Source organism: Melanostigma gelatinosum, assembly GCF_949748355.1.
Source record: "Melanostigma gelatinosum genome assembly, chromosome: 17".
Classification (NCBI taxonomy): Eukaryota; Metazoa; Chordata; class Actinopteri; order Perciformes; family Zoarcidae; genus Melanostigma; species Melanostigma gelatinosum.
This window is the reverse complement of record NC_136650.1, coordinates 3,561,061-3,579,572: the sequence shown is the minus strand read 5'-3', so window position 1 is coordinate 3,579,572 and position 18,512 is coordinate 3,561,061. Positions and strand designations below refer to the sequence as shown.

General features: G+C 42.4%; 1 protein-coding gene across 4 annotated transcripts in view; it reads right to left on the bottom strand.

The window, feature by feature from the left end:
• Window positions 1-13,969, bottom strand: part of rxrba (retinoid x receptor, beta a) — a 24,019-nt gene extending 10,050 nt beyond the window's left edge. For 2 of the 4 annotated variants that reach the window (XM_079288424.1, XM_079288426.1), the window contains exons 1-9: window positions 13,890-13,969; window positions 12,975-13,123; window positions 11,204-11,439; window positions 10,309-10,462; window positions 9,956-10,135; window positions 6,095-6,115; window positions 2,512-2,678; window positions 2,146-2,275; window positions 1,414-1,546 (exon numbers count right to left, since the gene is read on the bottom strand). In XM_079288424.1, the coding sequence (XP_079144550.1) occupies window positions 1,414-1,546; window positions 2,146-2,275; window positions 2,512-2,678; window positions 6,095-6,115; window positions 9,956-10,135; window positions 10,309-10,462; window positions 11,204-11,439; window positions 12,975-12,990 (1,037 nt within the window). In that variant the 5' untranslated portion in view covers window positions 12,991-13,123; window positions 13,890-13,969. The remainder of the gene's footprint in view (window positions 1-1,413; window positions 1,547-2,145; window positions 2,276-2,511; window positions 2,679-6,094; window positions 6,116-9,955; window positions 10,136-10,308; window positions 10,463-11,203; window positions 11,440-12,974; window positions 13,124-13,889) is intronic. The other 2 variants (XM_079288425.1, XM_079288427.1) reach the window with 1 other exon arrangement.
• Between the last annotated feature and the right edge of the window lie 4,543 nt (window positions 13,970-18,512).

The window sequence follows — 18,512 nt, the reverse complement described above, 5'->3', positions numbered from 1 at the left end:
ACACAATGTCAGTTATCTCCATATTGGTTTCTAGTGGCATGTCAAACACGTTATTTCACTTTGGAAGTACCAACTGATGGTTGATGGACTCACGGGGAGGCCGGCGTGGCTGTAATCATGTTCATGTTTTGTCTTTCGGTGATCGTGAAATAAGTGTTTGGGGATCTCAAACTAACAGACTTGTTTTAGAAATGTGAACAACTCTGGACTGACTGTGTACCTGCGGCCATTAATCACACAGAAAACATGGGTTTTAGTCATCGTCTCAGACTTTGGATACGTTCAGTCTTTTCCAGGTTTTAAAGACTGCATTACAGTAAAGTGATGTCATTTTTCTAACTCAGCAGACTGTTCTTGCTGTTCCATTCGTGGCTTTTAGCCACTTAGTCATTATATCCACATTACGGTACTCATTATTATGTATCCAAAATCTCATTTTCTAAATATTTTGTGAGAGCACCAAAAGTCGACCCTACAATATCTTCGCAATATTGACAGTGATGTATTGTGATTTTTGATTTGATTCATATCGCCCAGCCTAAACACACATAAGAGCCAGTATTATTTCTAAAACATAATATATAGAATAACTTATTGTACAATGTTGTGACCTCAGATTATATAAAGACTGGCAGTGATTGCCTCATGCCTATTAATTACAGATTATTTGAAGATTGTGCATTTGAATTTTATGATCATTGAAAGTCTGGTTTATGTGAAGATTGTAATTATTTACAACAAGAGTCTTTATGCCAAGAGATCACAAAACAATTATTCTTTGGTCAGCAGAAAAGAAGATGTAACACAACAATATATCCCCATGGCACATTCTGCACAATGATGGGATGTAAACTACCATATTAATGTTATTTTAAGCCTTATTATATAATATTTAGTATTGTACATTAGCCAGCCATTGACGGTGTGTGTGTGTGTGCACATGCATGTCTCTGGGTAAGCATTAGACACCAGCCTCCCCCAGCATGCTGTCGCCCTACAAGCAGTACTAAAGAAGCAAAGTCTCTCAGCCAATCACTGCCAACACAGAACACAGCAGCTGCAGCCAACCAAAGATGAGGACACAGTATCCTAAATTCTTACCCGTCACAAATCCAGCTAAACATGAATAATTCATGAATACAAGTAAAGTGTTCTCTTTATCTAGCTCTCAGGACTGATGTGGGTTTACCAGGTGAAGTCAAGAGCGGACCTGGCTTCTCTAAAAGTAGGTGGTGCTAATACTGTGTAGGAGGGGATCTATTCTAAGTCGAGTAGAAAAGTCTTATATTGTTTATGGTGGCATGTCCTCTCCAGTTGGGTCACCCGCCCAAACTTGTGAATGCTGGGTAACTCCCTGGTGTTGCATGTCTGTCAGAGAGTTACGCTTTGTGCACATGTGCATCTGTGTATTACCTGTCAAAGATGGCTCCAACACCTGCACTGTGAGCACTGTTCCTGTGGACATGCAGGCCAGTGGCCAGTAAGATCCCATCCTTCACGGAGATGGAGCGATGGGAAAACGATGCAATCAAGAGTTCATTCCAGCCTGTTGGAGAGTGAGTGTCTCATTATTTCTAATGAACAGTCAGTTGTGATGTTTTTATTGCTTTATACCTAATACTGTATGATCCTGGTCCTAAAGGGTTAGGGTTGGACCCGACTCTACCACTGAGCCACAGTCACCCTGCTGTCATAGTTTAGTGAGGACCAGCTGAGCCTCAACGCATCACTACATGGAACAGATGTATTGATCAAACCCTTTGGATCATTCCTCATCTTCAAAAGCCGTTCAAAACAATGGAAGATATTTAGAAGTTTGTGGACGTTATTTTCAGTTCTATGTTGGAAAGAGGGCAAAGGTCTTCATCAGATTCCTTGACAACATGAATTACAAAAAGACAACATACAGGGTTTACTTCCAGGGCTGTAAATTAGCACAAGCCATCAGCCAAATGTTGGTAAAATGTCCCAGTGGCTGCTAGATTTGCTTCACTCACCAGCCAAAAACAAACCTACTGAGTGGCTGGTAGATTTTAGAATCCACCAGGCACAGCTGCAGAGGGACAGAATGTAACGGCAGGTCTTCTTTGCGACAGTATTGCTGAATCACCACTGATTAGTTCAGCGGTCTTGAGGCAGACTTACCTGCACGTAGCAGGATGACTTGGTCGTCCAGGGCCAGCTCAGAGAAGTGAGGGATCCTCTTCGCCCACTCCACCAGGGTGAAGAGCTGCTTGTCAGCTGCCTGACAGATGTTGGTGACCGGATCGTTGGGCTGAAGAAAGCACAATTAGAGGTTTATAAAGAGACCCTGCATTATTCATACCGACTGAAAGGGAGGATTGTCAAAATAATCCTGCAGTCTTTGACCAAATGTCAGCATGATTATATACTTGAATGAAGTGCAGAAGACGTATATAAGATGACTATCACCTCATATGTTCAATAGTTGTATCAAAATAATAATAATGTCAAATAAAGCACCTCAAAGAAACCATCCAGACTACTCACAGAGCTGCCACCTGAACTGCCATCTGTGTGAAGCTCTGTCTTCTGCTCCACAGCCATCTCCGCTTCCAAAATCTTCTCCACCGGCATCTCCTCGTTCACCAGTCGTTCACTGGTCGACTCCACCTCGCCTTCTCGTTCCCTGTTCCTCTGTCGTTCCTCTTGGACAGCTGCAGGACGGGGGGGGGGGGGGGGGGGGGACAAAGAGGAGCACAGGAGAAAAACAATGAAGGACAAGAAAAGGGGAGGATGCGAGAAAGAGTAAGAAGAGCAGAGAGGAGATAATGTGTGTGGGAAGGATGGGAGAAAGGAGGACGATATGAAAGAATGAAGGAGCAAGAAAGGTGCAAGAGCAACGGAATGGACAATTTACCGAAGCAAAGGGCTTGGGCAGGCCAGCCATGGTAGTGGTCATAGGTCAACAACACAGCAAAAGAAAGAGAAGGAGAGGCAGTGGAGGAGAAAACCACGTTGAGTTGGAAAGGTTTGACACACGACAACAGAGTGAGAGAATTGGAGATGAACAGAAAACGTGTGGATGAATGAAGAGAAGACATGAGGGAGAAGTATGGGTGCAGGGAGAGGATGGCATAAAGAATTTAAGACAGAAAAACAGAGAGAAAAAAAGAGCGTAAGACCAAATTGACGTGACAAAATGTGCAAAACAGAAAGGAAAAGAAAAGAGACGGATGTGTACAATTCATGATCAATCCAAAGTCTCTCATTCCGTCTTTCATACTGCTATCATGCCCCCTGCCAAGGCACAAATGGACCTTATATGACAGGGGTCTTCAACTAAAATTACAAAAGGTCCAGATTGAGAAAATCTCCTCGGGCAAAGGTCCGAAACATTACAATAATATCTAACTCGCGCTATTTAGTGCCATAAATATATTCAAGTCAACAACTGTCAAATCAAATAAAGAAAGTACACATCAATTATATTTTAACAAATTATTATTGTCGGTTTTCAAATTTAACTGGATGTATTGTAAGTAATACATAGAAATACATAAATAAATGTTCTTCTCATTTCAAGTACAATAAGGGCTGGATTAAAGAATAACTGATAGAACAGAAAGCTTTTCAAAAATGTGCATCTTAAAATAAAGGAATTCATTTTAGAAAAATGTATTTCACTGAATTGTCCTGCATCTTTAAATTCACTTCATTCAGATGTGAAGTGATGTCAATAAAAAAGCCACAATATTATATTTTTGTCATCTAAAAAGGACTTTATCTGTGGTAATTCAACCACTTGTTTCAGCTCTATTCTCTCTGGTAACATCATTGTTGGACAGTGAATTAACGTTAGGATTCTGATCATTTTGGGCTCGTAGGTTTATTTTCTGTGTCTTCATTTCAGATGTGAGTGGGTACGTTTGTTCAAAAGAGTTGTGCTTTGTCTCGTTGTGCGCTTCATTTGCTGCTTTTATCAATAGTTACGGTTTCTGAACATGAGACACGCTGGTTTTAACTGCCTGTGGGAAGAATTAACATAGAAGAGTTGTTCATTCTTGGCTATAAATTATATTCTCTCTGAACACGTTTCTCTTTTTGGAGAACGTCATGTGAGACAACCTCTCTGATCAGCGCAATTTTCCTGCTCTTCTATTTCCTCGTCTCTCCCCTGTGTGTCACGGTGTGTGTAAACCTCGCTTGAGTCAGGAAACTTGTCAGAATACTCATATACAATACAACGCATTGGTTGGTGTATCCTGCACCGCTGAACAAGTGCTGTGACGGCTGAATAAGATGTGCCGGTTAAAGTAACAACTCGCTGCCTAATATATATGATTCCGAACTACCGATTTTAGGTCCTGGGGCCGGATGCAACTGCGTCTGGGTCCGAATCCGGACCGCCAGTTGGGGACCCCTGTTATATGACATTCACAAAATAAATCATTATTATTGACTAAGTGTTTCAAAGAAAGGAGGGAGTTACAACAAAATGTAACATTGTAATCTGAAAGTAGACATTTTGCTCAGATTCAATTTCAGGATATCATTTTTTTCTCGAAACAAACCCAAATTTCTTTGAAGACCTTTTAACAGCCAGATTAAGAACAGGTAGGTTTATACTTTTCATGAAGTTAAAGACATCTGATCAGAGCTCCACATTAAGCTTTTTCAGCCCTTCAGGCAAGTGGCTGTGATGTCTTGCTGATCGTCAAACTTATAAAGAAAACGAATAGAGATTTGGACAAAAAGAAAAATATCAATGTTATCTATTTACTTTGTTCTTGCCCCCCCCCCCCTCCCAATCATTTTGAGGTCTGATGGAAGCTGTCCATTAATAAGAAATGGGTGGAGTGTTCGATACAATTCATACAGTAACCCGATTTTAGGGGACAAAAGATAATTGGACGAAATGAAATAAGACATAAGTAGACAGAGACTGAGGTTATGTGAATAAAGAACATCCCACCATAAAGACCTACAATCTTGGTTGCTTTGGTTGAGGACCACTGACTTGTTCCATTGACATACAATTGGGGGGGATTTCAATTTTTTTTAAAGCCCAAGAGTCCTCCCTGTTCACCAAACACACATGTAAACGATCTGAGACATCCAAGCTGAGAGTGGTCCAATACAACAGAGAATGTCCACGTTCAAATAGTTAACACAGTGTCATTTGTATCCAACAGTCTCACATTTTTACATTTTCCAGAAGGCTATGTAAATTACTTTGTTATTGTTTTGGTCATTTCTTGGAGAGCAACAACTGTAAGTGACATCATTGCTTCGTTTATGATTCAAATACCCAATTTTTCTGGGTTGTGCTGCGAAAACAGCACATATCAATTGTTTATTGTTTTCCATTTTTGAATTATGTCTTATACTATTGCACTGTGTATATTGTTATGCACCAATGTCTAACGTACTTGGCAATAAATTCTTTGTGATTCGGTTTAAATAAAGCCTTTGTAAAGGAAAAACTAGCACGGTGTATTCTTTGGTGGTCGATTCATTCTTGATCATTAACGTGTCTGGAAACAGTTTAAAGGTTATTTCAGTGTGAATCCAAGAATGTCCACTCAATGTCAAGTAACGCAAAGACGTTGATAGACTTGATTTTATCACCATCAATCTGCATCACTGTGTTGTGTCTGTGTTGAATACATAACGGCGTGCCAGTGGCTACGGGTTTTGGAAAGCATGTGATGGAAAGCAGCTACTTTGGAAGCCAAAACTGGCTTAAGTGGGAAATTCAATGAACATCCTTTCTTCTGCTACAACTCAAAGTATCCTCAAAAATGGAAGTTGACAATCCTGGACAGAAGTGGAATTGCTCTGTGGCCCTACTGGGCAGCACCCAGGTGGGATTAACAACAAGAAGTTTTACAGTACAGTAGGATGATGATTAAAAGCATTGTGCATACTCAGCAAATTTTCCCTGGGTCTATAAAGGTTAAAGAAAACATGGGGGAGTGATTGGAGGTTGGCACTGGTCCACCTCTGCGCACTGGCAACAAACTATGGAACGACTTTTGAAACTAGCTCCTTCTCATAGATATGTCATATCTCTCTGTTGTCGCTCACTCATGCAGACAGACACACACCCCTCCCTCCCTCTTCTCCTTACATCTGTCGTTCATCTTGGCCACTACAGAAGGAGGGATGGGGAGGAGAGAGAGAACGAGAGGAAACAAAAAGAGGAAGAGAGGGGGAAAGGGGGTTAGTGTTTACAAGGCTTACCCACCCTCATCTCCCTCTCTACCACTCTGTGCTCGTTCTGTCTATCCCTGATGTACAAATACCAACGAAGCTCTGTTACAATGCACAGGAGACATATCAACACTGATACATTTACTACTGTTCATAATTAGGCGGAATATCTCATTTTAAAAGGTAGGGTTGGTAGTCTTCTTCAAAAACATTTTAGATATTTTTGTTGAAATTCTCATGATATCCTGACAGTAATCACCGAATCAAATGCTCTGACAGAACTCTGTATCAGCCGGTCCAATCATTCATTCTGCCAGAATGGAATGATTGGACCGGCTACCTGCCCTGCCTGCCTGTTTGTCCGTCTGTCTACTTGCCTGCCTGCCTGTCTGTCTGTTCGTCTGTCTACCTGCCTGCCTGCCTGCCTGTCTGTCTGTTCGTCTGTCTACCTGCCTGCCTGCCTGCCTGTCTGTCTGTCTGTCTACCTGCCTGCCTGCCTGTCTGTCTGCCTGCCTGCCTGCCTGTCTGTCTGTCTGTCTGTCTACCTGCCTGCCTGTCTGTCTGTCTGCCTGCCTGCCTACCTGTCTGTCTGCCTGCCTGTCTGTCTGTCTGCCTGCCTGCCTGCCTGTCTGCCTGCCTGTCTGCCTGCCTGCCTGCCTGTCTGCCTGTCTGTCTGTCTGTCTGTCTGTCTGTCTGTCTGTCTGTCTGTCTGCCTGCCTGCCTGTCTGTCTGTCTGTCTGTCTGCCTGCCTGCCTGCCTGCCTGTCTGTCTGCCTGCCTGCCTGCCTGTCTGTCTGTCTGTCTGTCTGTCTGTCTGTCTGTCTGCCTGCCTGCCTGCCTGCCTGCCTGTCTGTCTGTCTGTCTGCCTGCCTGCCTGCCCTGCCTGTCTGTCTGTCTGTCTGTCTGTCTACCTGCCTGTCTGTCTGTCTGCCTGCCTGCCTGCCTGTCTGCCTGCCTGCCTGCCCGCCCTGCCTGCCTGTCTGTTCGTCTGTCTACCTGCCTGCCTGTCTGTTCGTCTGTCTACCTGCCTGCCTGTCTGTTCGTCTGTCTACCTGCCTGCCTGTCTGCCTGCCTGCCTGCCTGCCTACCTGTCTGCCTGTCTGCCTCCCTGCCTGTCTGTCGGTCCGTCTGTCTGTCTACCTGCCTGTCGGTCCGTCTGTCTACCTGCCTGCCTGTCTGTCTGCCTGCCTGTCTGTCTACCTGCCTGCCTGTCTGCCTGCCTGCCTACCTGTCTGCCTCCCTGCCTGTCTGTCGGTCCGTCTGTCTACCTGCCTGCCTGTCGGTCCGTCTGTCTACCTGGCTGCCTGTCTGTCTGCCTGTCTGTCTGTCTGCCTGTCTGTCTACCTGCCTGCCTGCCTGTCTCCCTGCGCAGTCATTGCTCGTCACCTGAGTCTTCCACAAGAAGCTATTTGACAGCTGTGAGTACCAACAATAGCGTGTTTGTTGTCTACCTTCATTATGACAATGTTGGGGGAGTGGCTTTGGAGGGAGACCTGAGGGGACGGGTGGTCAGTGTTGACAACTTGGGTCCTGATTCTCTTGCTAGATTGAGCAACTTTTGGAGCTAGTGATGCTAGCTACGGTACTTTCATTGGGGAAGAGTTAGCAACACTGGGCTGGGTTTTCGGTTGGATCATTTTCTTAAATCTAGCTCACAATTGCTAGATTACCAACCCTAGCTTTAAGGTTATGGGTGGTGTAAGAACGTTTTACAGGTTCAGGCAGCTTACATAGAAAGTGCCTCAAAAAGCAGCTGTCTTGAATGTCCCTTCCATCTGCATGACTCCATGACTACAGTGATCATATAACAGCAGCGACGACACGTCTCAACCTATCAAACAAACTGATTCATCATCACGCTAAAGTAAAAAAACTTCATGATGGTGATACTTTTTGATGTTTCATTTCAAACATACTGGTACTGTTGTTTAAATTGCTACAGTTATATAGCTTAAGACTTAACGGTGGAGTTTATGCTTTTCATCTCACTATACAGAATAGTAATAATAATCTATAAGGAATCTGTCTGTCTGTATGAACCGCTCAGCCAACCGACTTTACAAATATGCCGGCGTATTGCTGGGGACCCATGGGAGTGTGTTTGTTGAGTTTGGGGCAATTTAGACAAGCATCTATCCGTTATGTGTTCCATAAACTTTGAATAAACGAACAGCGCTCTTTGCAGCAGCGGAGGCGAGGCCTCTGCAGCCTGAATCCAGCATGTCGTCCACAGCGGCTCATTGTCTGCAGTTCACTCTATAACCAAACTCTTCTTCACTTCCCTGCAGTGAACACGAGCGCATAGACGGCTGGAAACGGAATCAAACCAGAGGATTTCACCGGCGTGACTGTGAGTAAAGTGCAACTAGGATACATTTCTCCCTGTGTAAGACAGTATTGCCCCATTTACTTTTAACAATAATAACGTTACTGTCTTCAAAATACCACCGCTAATTACAGCCATGCTCTTCTTTATAACACTGGTTATTTTTGCCAAAACAAGCGAATAAAGGGCCTATTTAGAAATGACCTCCGCTAAGTGTATTTACCTGTCCTGCTTTACTTTCCCCCCTTTCTCTGATTGGGTATGTTGGTATTGGCAGTGGTAGAACAACTATATTAATACCACACAGTAAACGCCCCGCACTGAAATGTTTACTTCAAGTGAAGGAGAGCAGTTATCAGCATGTACCGGTACTTTCATTTACTGTTGACATCTGTTCAAAGTGGAGCTTTCACACAGTTTAATGAATAATAAAGCATTATATTTAGTTCTTGTATTTTGAGAGTCAAATCTGAATCTACAACGTAACCAGTGAGAACACATTGTCAGGTAAACGTAGTACTACAATGTATTCCTTTTTAGTAGAAGTACACAGTTAGCAGTATACAGTTGAGTTGAATATATCCAAGTGCTTTGCTGGCTCTTTTTTAAGTTATTTTGGAGTACAGTGAGTTACAATAGTAACATAATTCTATATTTTTAATATCTAAACATCATAATAAATCTATAGCTGTTTGGGGCCTCAGGCCCAGGTTGCCTATCTTACCTTCATGGAGTATTTCTAACACTGAATCACGATGGATATAATGAAGAGTTTTGATACCAATCAACAGCAAAAAGAGCCTTAAATGTCATAGTGAAACCATGAAAAAAACACGAAGGTCAGAGAATACCGTTTATGTTCTATACAAGTGAAGTTCAATGGATCAGAGAACACTGAAGGATACACTAGTTGTGTCCCCAGTTTTGAGCAAAAGAAGACCACTACTCCTCCAACACATGTGGAACGGCCTTTGGAAAGGGAGACCCAAAACTTTAGATTTTTGTTTGATATATTTTCTTATATGGTATCACATGAGTAGTGGGCTCTTTATTACTAGTGTCGAGTCCACTCAGCAAATAGACAGACATTACCCGACCAATCCACATCATCACAAGAGGAGCGTAGTATGTTTGCCCGTCCCCCTCAACTACTGTTGGAGAGGACAACACATAATATGAGGTTCTGATCAATCAGCTCAATCAAAAGCAAAGTTAAATCTTTTTAAGAGCTTTCTGTCAGATAAATGGTTGTCTTCAAATAATTGATCAACTTAAATTGTCTTTAAAACCCAAATCAAATCATCATATGTGTGAAAATGCACCATTTAGTGCATTCAAATCTAAAATTGAATGTGTTAGATGGTGAAAGGGCCCCATTTTTAGGGGTCCTGAGCAGGAGGGGCAGAGGAACCAGCCATCTACAGGGTGTGCTGAAGGGCCCCTGCTTGCTCACCTTCTCTCTTCATGCCCATGGCCAGGCACTTCTGGTAGCGGCAGTACTGGCAGCGGTTCCTCTGTCTCTTGTCCACCATACAGTCTTTAACGTCCCGACAGGTGTAGCTCAAGTCTTTGCGCACTGTGCGCTTGAAGAAGCCTTTACAGCCCTCACAGCTGTAGACACCGTAGTGCTTACCTGTGGAAGGAGGGAGGACAAGAGCCAAAGAAGTAAGACAAGAGGAATGACAATTTTCTGGAAATGGCAATGGCTGAAAAGTTTAAGGATCTCAGGGTCTCCAAATTGTTTACAGTGTTTGGCCCTAACTTGAAGGGAAGGTGGAGAAAAGAGTTGTTAAGGTGGATAGTCACCAGAAGATCTGTCTCCGCAGATGGAACAAAGGCGCTTCTGGGAAAGCATCGGCCCTGGGCTGTGGGGCGACAGCGGCTGCAAGCCCAACGGAGGTTTCACGTCATCGGAGCTGCTCACTGCGTGGAGCCCTGACATGGACACTGTTGAGTTGATCTGAAGGAACGACAAAGGAGAATGTCATGATTCCCATTGTACTTCTTCTGTAATAATGTAAAAGACATGGTCGACATTCTCAGCAAGAACACACAGAAAACAGCGTGAGAGGCAACCGGTGTTGCCCTTGTTTTTACTATTGTTTCTCCTAGCCCTGCCTCGCCGCTTTCATTTCTCTCTGACAAACTTGTAAGAACAGAGGCAATAAGAGAATGTGTTTAGAACAAAACTCATAACAACTACCATGTAAACATCAAGGCGAACAGAGGAGAGACGGGGCCTAAACCAGAGTAACAATAAATCTGTAGCTAAATTATACGGTCCCATGGCAAAGAATGATCTGCATGATCTAGATATGCATTAAAGTTAAACATAACAAGTTTGATTTATTTGATATTGTATTGTATTATAGCAGGACTTGCTAACTGTCACTCAACAATCAGGACAATCTTAGAAATTGTGTTTTAGAAAATTGTTCTCATGGAAAGTATTACTTTCCATCTTTCAAGATGTTCACTTCTAACTTCTGCTGTAGTTAAAATGGGGATTATGATTCAAATATCTGCCTGTAAGAGTGCTTATGCACATTTCTAGGTGTTCTTGAACCACCTAATTCTCCGGCCTGAAATCTAATACCAAATACAGAAGAAAAAGCTAAATTTGACCTGAGCTAGAACAGGAAAACGACTCCATGGAAAAGACTGTATGTTTAAATCCTATCACAGAGGAACAGGAACTTACCTGCGGGCTGCTGATGGGGCCGTAGCCCACCGATGGCGTGCCAGGCAGGCAGGGCGAGCCCAGTGAAGAGCTGATGACAGAAAAGGGGGAGCCGATGCTACTGATGGGGCTGTTGACCTCTGTGGTGGTGATGGGAGGCAGGGAGGTCATGGAAGCTGCAGCTGAGGGAACCAGCGGAGGCGAGCGCTGCCCCGATGGAGGGGAGGAGACAGACGAACTGTCTGGGCTGTGGGAATCTGAGACACAGCAAATGGCCGATGTCATCATTAATAACAGTAATGGAGTGCAAAAATGGCTCAGCTCATTAGTAATACAGGGATCAATTGAATTTATTCTCAGACTCAAACACAAATGTGGTAGTTCAACCATGAACCTAATACCCGCTTCAAAAATAATAAGAATGTGCTGGCATAGATTAAAGCTGATATACAACCAATCATTTGCAAATATATTGATCTTTCCTTTGTTAAACAAGGATTAAAACAACTATTAAGCAGCCTGGACTTTTGCAACTCAATGTTTTATTTGCATCAAGAGAAACTGTTGGTTAGCATTCCAGTAAAATGTGTTTTGCTTTTAACATCCCAGAGGGTGGTGCCTAAAGACACGAAGTGAAGGGAAGAAGTAGTTCTTCTCTCCACTTGACGGGATTAATCATCAGCTTTCACACAACATCTGAGATATCAAGAGGAATAAATACACTTTCTAGAAGCTCGGTGACTTGAATCTGGTGGACTTTTGATGTGGTTTTGTGGTGCATACTGTTTTATTTCCTTATTGTTGTTCATGCTGTGGTTGGTATTGTCTTTGCTTTCTTCTGCAGCTAGCTGTGTGCTGCAGTTCCACTGTATGGGGCTGCGTCCTTGTTTGTCATCTTATCTAATCTATCCGTCTTGCCTGAAACACACTGGAAAGAAATCAACCAATCATATGCTCACATAAATCACCTACTGTGGCCCACAGAAGACAGTGCTTCCACAACCATGTGAACACTTATCAAGTCAACAAACAAGGAACCACGCTTTGAAATACTGAAAAAACATTTTTGATTTTAGTGTTCTCATAAGTCTCTGTCGGACACTGGTACAACTTCAACTGTCACATATTTCACAAAGCGTAAGTATAGCAGTTCATAACTGCTTGTGAGGAATACTGATTTCAAGGTGCACAGTAAAATGTGTGGCTAAACAAGCTGAATACGGCACCATCAGCACCGCCATGTTACCATGGTAGGAATACGCACTGGTGCTGCACGTCATCAGCGGCGCACTGATACATTGCTCTCATGGTACTGTATGGTGTTTTGGATAAAGGTGAATACTGAACAGTGGGCCCAATAGTAAACTCTATCCTTTTCCTTAGAGCACAGCAACCATTTGGTAACAAACGTCATCAAGACCGTTACAATAATACAGCGTCAAATCGCACTTTGCTTTAAATAAATGGTGGGATCGAATTTGGAGGCCTGACCCTGATGGACTTTGTTCAAATGGTTGCACACTCTGGAGGACAGGGTAGGCCAGGCCAGCTGCGAGGCATGCCTTTTAAAAAGCTTAAATATTTATTTATATATAAGTAAGTATTGAATGGCCTAAATCTTAGTTTCACCAGAAGTCTTTCATAGGCCTGAATTTACAGTCATGATAAGAAACTTGTGAGTACAATTTGTACAGTTGTAGCTGTTGTCAATATCAGATTTCAAAAGCAATTCTTGCTCGACATTCATGTCGTTGCATAGTTGACGGCAAAATCCGTGCCGTTATTTTCTCACCTCTACTGTCTCCCATGGTGCTGGTCGGGCCACAGGGGCTGGCAGGCAGCTACACACCGACGTACGACCGTCTCAAACGGCCCGCTATCAAACTCTAGACCGCGGACTGAGGCCCGGGCCAGAGTTGTTTTTGGAAACCAAAAACGGGTCTGAAATTCCAACACAAGGGAGAGCTTCAAATAAAATACTGATGTGGCAGAGAGAATGCACATTTGGTTATACAATTGAAAAACAAAACTAGCATCCACCAGTCTACTGCACCGTTATGAGCTGTCTGTATGCTTGTCACTAGAAATATTTGTGTCTTTCATGCATTTTTGGCTTTTGACGTATCGTTCAGACAGGTCTTTGCAAAACAGTCAGCTGGTAAACCGATAACTGAGCAAATACACTGTTATTTATTAAATATGAAACAATCTAATGGTACCAAACAATGATTATGTTGACTAGTTTTAACGTATAAAGTTATACGAATACGTCCCATTCCACTCTGTAGATAGAGCCCAGACGGATGGCATCAAACCACCGTTCTTGCACGCTAACGTTAGCTATTGCATAGCTCGTAAGCTAGCTAAGGTTACTAGCTAACGGTCCAGATGTCTGTGCCTACCGTAAAGCTAACTGGATTGTGTTAGCTATCCTACTTTAATAACATTATACACTCAATTATTATTGCATATCTCAGCATGATATGTCAGACTAACAGTCCCTTAACGCTACATTTAGTCAAAAACTAGGTTTAGCCACCTAAGCTAGCTAGCCAGCTAGTTCACCCGAAGCACCGGAGGAGAGCTAGAGAGCCAAGAACACACCAGTTTAGGACTGGTTGTTCCACCTATATGTACTTACCCTAGCCATAACCTAGCTATGTGCTGTAAAGATATGTTGAAGTGAAAATAAATACGGTTTACTGACGATTTAGCGGCACTGCTTCTTCGCATGAAAAGATGTGGCGACTAGGCCCCGCGTGTGTCTCTTTCTCCCCCCACTTTGCCTCGTAGTCAGCCCTCCCTCCCCCTGCAAAGATGAAAACATGATGATGGTGGAGGATTTGGCATAGGGCTCGCTTACAGTTGAACATTGGCTCAGAATCACTTCAAAACCGAGCAGCCCGGGTCTCTTTAGTTAGTAGAAGAGGGGTTGTGTGGTCATGCTGCCTCTCACATGTCAGTGAGGGAGACACAACCAGTGCAACAGGTCAAGAGGTCAAGACAAGTTCAGCGAGTTCCTTTGCTGAAAGGTTGTTGGAGGGCATTGGTGTTTCTGCTGCGATGGAAGATATCTCTTTATCTTATTGTAAATCAATTATACAAATATTTTCTATTCTTGCAAGGCCATCAGTCATACTATGACTGCACATGGGAAATACATTAGATTTACAACACAATCACATTTGGGTTTATGAGATGTAATAACCTCAAATCTTCTTTTTATTCACTGTAAACACAAGACAGCGTTTTGTCTCATATCCTATAGAGATCAATGAAAACATTATTGACAATGTATATCCTCAGCATCCACATTACAATGTTTATAAATTGAATCCGATTTTTCCGCTCGCTAAATGGGTAGTTGTTTTGTGCCATGTTAAGTAATACACAGGTATTTATGTCGAGCTGACAGCAGATTGTTCTAAATGTACTGTATTTATCATGCTGCATCAACTTGAAAACAATCTGCATGATTTACAAAAAACACAGCTAATGAGCATATATCAGCATATGAGCTAATTTGTATTCATTTTAAGGATGCTGGTAGTGTAGCAACAAAAATGAAGCGGTGTGCATATCTTACTGTGACTGTAAATGGTATGTTGTAGTGTTGTGCCACCATAATAATAGATTATTGATTACAGAGAGTTATTGTAGACAATGCACCAGCTCCTGTGTGATAAGTTGTGAGATATATTTCTTAAAAACTGTCCCGTGAGGATGTTTCATAACACTATTTTGTTGATCTAAATATTTTACATTATTGTTGTCATTATTTTTGCTGCAGTAGGCCTACTTTGTATGAATTTTGGTATTGCTGCTTTCCTTATCATTTAACAGGAAGGTTAGACAGAGATTGTTAGGTGTTATTCCAAATGTAATTTATCCATCACTAATATATTACAATAATAATCAAAAACAATAATATTATCAGGTCAGTTTTGCATCACCACAGGTGGACACAAACATTTTCTTTTGTCTGTAGATAATATGTAGATGAGGTATGAAAGTCTGTGTCTGTGTTCACAGTTTACACACCTGCCTTGTTTCAAAAAGTTAAAACCTAAGACCTTTTCATGGTTTAGGATCTTGCTCCTTCCACCTCTGCAGGAAGGACTCCAGCAGATTGTCGATGCTTTATCACCCTCAAGGGGGCTTGAATAGCATTACACAAAACATATGGACCCCAGTGTTAGGGACATTTTTATACTTTTTTTAGTTTGAATGCACAATTTTATCCTAATAACGATGCAGGTGTTAGAGATTTTTAGCTACAAACTACTTTCTAAATACATTTTGTGTACACTTTGCATTCCATGCAGACACTGTCGCCCATTTATTTCATCTACTTTTGTTCTTATTTCGTCAAAGTTGAATTATTGATTGATTGAGATACAAATAATCCGTTTTTACTAATCGGTCTTCCAAATTCTGTGTAATTTTCCTCATCAGGTTTTTTTCTTTGACATTATGCTATTGATACAGAGTCAAAGTAATCAAGGTTACAATGATCACTCAACTAAACTATTATAATAATGTATTTTCTATGACGTATATATAACAAATTGTGTAGAAATAGAACAGCACAACCCTTGTTCCACTTATTTCATGGTGTCTTTTAATTCATGAAGCTTTTTTGTCCTTTCAAGAGTAACAATCTTTTTCCCCACTCAAAGTTCACATGCGACAATCAGCTCCAGAGGAAGAAACACAGACCAAGACGCACAACTGCTTATAAAAAGTTTATTTTTATGACTCTGCATTTTCTTCTTTGCGTCATTTTGACCTATAATATGACAGCAATATTAATGATTACACACACACACACACACACACACACAGACACACACACACACATACGCACACACATACACACGTATACACACACACACACACACACATACACACACACACATACACATTACATGACATGATAAGTATAAGAAACACATAAAAGCAGTTGGGAGCCACTGACATTGTGCATTATTGTGAATGAAATGGTTGCAGGTCTTCTCCCTCATGTCTCTCAGCATTTGGACGGTGACATGTTCTCCGATTATTTTGGCTCTGCACTCCTGCACACTAGATTTGAAATAAATCATCATGTATTGTGCGTCCATCTAAAAGTTTTTAATTGTTTGTCTCATTATTCTCTTTCCCCTCAAACTCAAATATTTGAAAATGTTACATGAACTCGTATTCATTTAATTATGCAATCAGTAAAGCAGTTTATCTAAAGTTTGCAACTCAACATCAGCAGACACTTTGTATGTTCCCTGCTACTGTATGGCAGACGTTCTTTTTCGTATGGATCTGGTCAAGTGAAACACATGCTCAGTTTGATTGTTGAGATTCGACCATCTGACCCTATAAATTCTTTGGTTGCTTTGTCTGTTTGGGATCATCCTCCTGCTATATTGTCATCAAATTTGGGGTCTGTATATTAAAAAAGGGATATAATTCCCCCACAAATCTCTTACTTAGTGTTTCATTTCAAATCCAATGAGCTGGAATACAGAGACAAAGCGACAAAAAATATGCCACTGTCCAAATATTTGAACCCTGTATGTGCTTGTGTCCCTGCGTGTGTGTGTGTGTGTGTGCGTGTGTGTGTGTGTGTGTGAGTGCTGCATGAAGGATTAGCCTCAGTGTGTGTCCACCAGTGATTAGCCTGGTCAGTGGGCCTGTTGTGCATTCACTCAATTCATTAGCATATTAATGCAGCCTCGCTCTTGATCTCCCTCCCACCCCCCCCCCGCTCTCTCTCTCTCTCTCTCTCTCTCTCTCTCTCTCTCTCCTCTCTCTTTTGCTTTCTCTGTACATATTTCCCAGAATGAGTCGCTGCTTCCTGCAGTTTCAATCTATAAATATCACCAATTTACGCCGCTCGTGCTGTGAAGCAGTAGACTATTTCGCCACACAAATTTCAAGGTGCCTGGTCTTCTTTTCCCTCCAAAAATGTCCTCTCCCCCCCCAACCTCTCTCGCTCTCTCTCGCTCTCTCTCGCTCTGTCAGATCTTTGCCTTCGTTTTCATCCTGCTCACCGTCTCTCCCCCTCTCCCTCACCACCTCATTCAAATCCTTTACTTTCTTTCATTTTCCCTTTTCTCTCTCCAAGTCTGGCCCCCTGACCTTTGTCAAACACAGAGGCAAATTCTCAGGGGCAAACACAGAGAGGGTAAGTACACACACACACACACACACACACACACACACACACACACACACACACACACACACACCCACACACACATACACACTCATCTCCCTCGTTCACTCTTCTTTTTTGTCACTCTCACCCCTTCCATTGCAAATTTAGCAAGACCCTCTCTAGACGCTGGTGCTGAAGTGCGAACCGGACACATTCAACTGTACTTAACATGGCGAGAGCAGCCCTCTCTGCTCCACCAACAGACTCTAAACCAACTCTGAAATGGGACATCCCTGATCTGCAGAGCCGGGCCTGTATGAGCCATTGACAGTTGGGTTATAGATAAGAATCAAGTCACTCTAAACCCTCAGCCTGTTAAAACTCACATTTTCCCATTGGTGTGAAAGAGAAAGTTTGCCATATATCTTGTATTTCGGAAAACATCTGATTTGTCATGAAATATGTATCGCGTTCTGTTTCAGAATTTGACCAATTTGTGTTGTGAGCATTGCCAAATAAATGAATTGAATTCCTCTTGCCTTCCCAACTAGCTGCTGTCCACCTGCTGCCTCTGTTCGGTGCCATTACTTTTCAAACCAATATATATTACTATATATTAAATATTCACCAGCCTGCCTTGTAAATCAGCTCTGTAAGAGGAAAATGTCCGAAGCTCTTCAAGACACACCTGAGTTGACCTGAAGATCAGAAATGACTGTTTGCTTTACATCTTGTCGTTCCCTTTAAAAGCTTTGAACTCAAATATTTTACAGGCTCAAGTTGAAACAATTACAGTCTGTGTTGTCAAGAGAAGCTCTTATAGGCCTACATTTACATAAACACACACTTTCCCTTATTCAATTTCTCCCTCGCGCTCTCCCTCGCTCTGTTTGTCTTCTCAGTGTATCCGCCCACAAAGCCACTGAGTTTTATCCCGTCCACGGTGGTCCGTCCCTCGCTGATTTTCAGAGGTCAGGGGCGTGATGTCCATCCACAACTCCTGGTTTCACAAAGGCAGATGCAAGAATTGCGTTTGGACAATCAGCTCCGGACCTCCATCCTTCTCCAGTTCAACGGTATGTTTGCATACTCACGCACACTCAAAGGGTCGACGGCCTGGTTCGCCGGCTGGCGATTCAAGGTTGCTGAATCCAATTCAGCTTCAATTCACTAAAG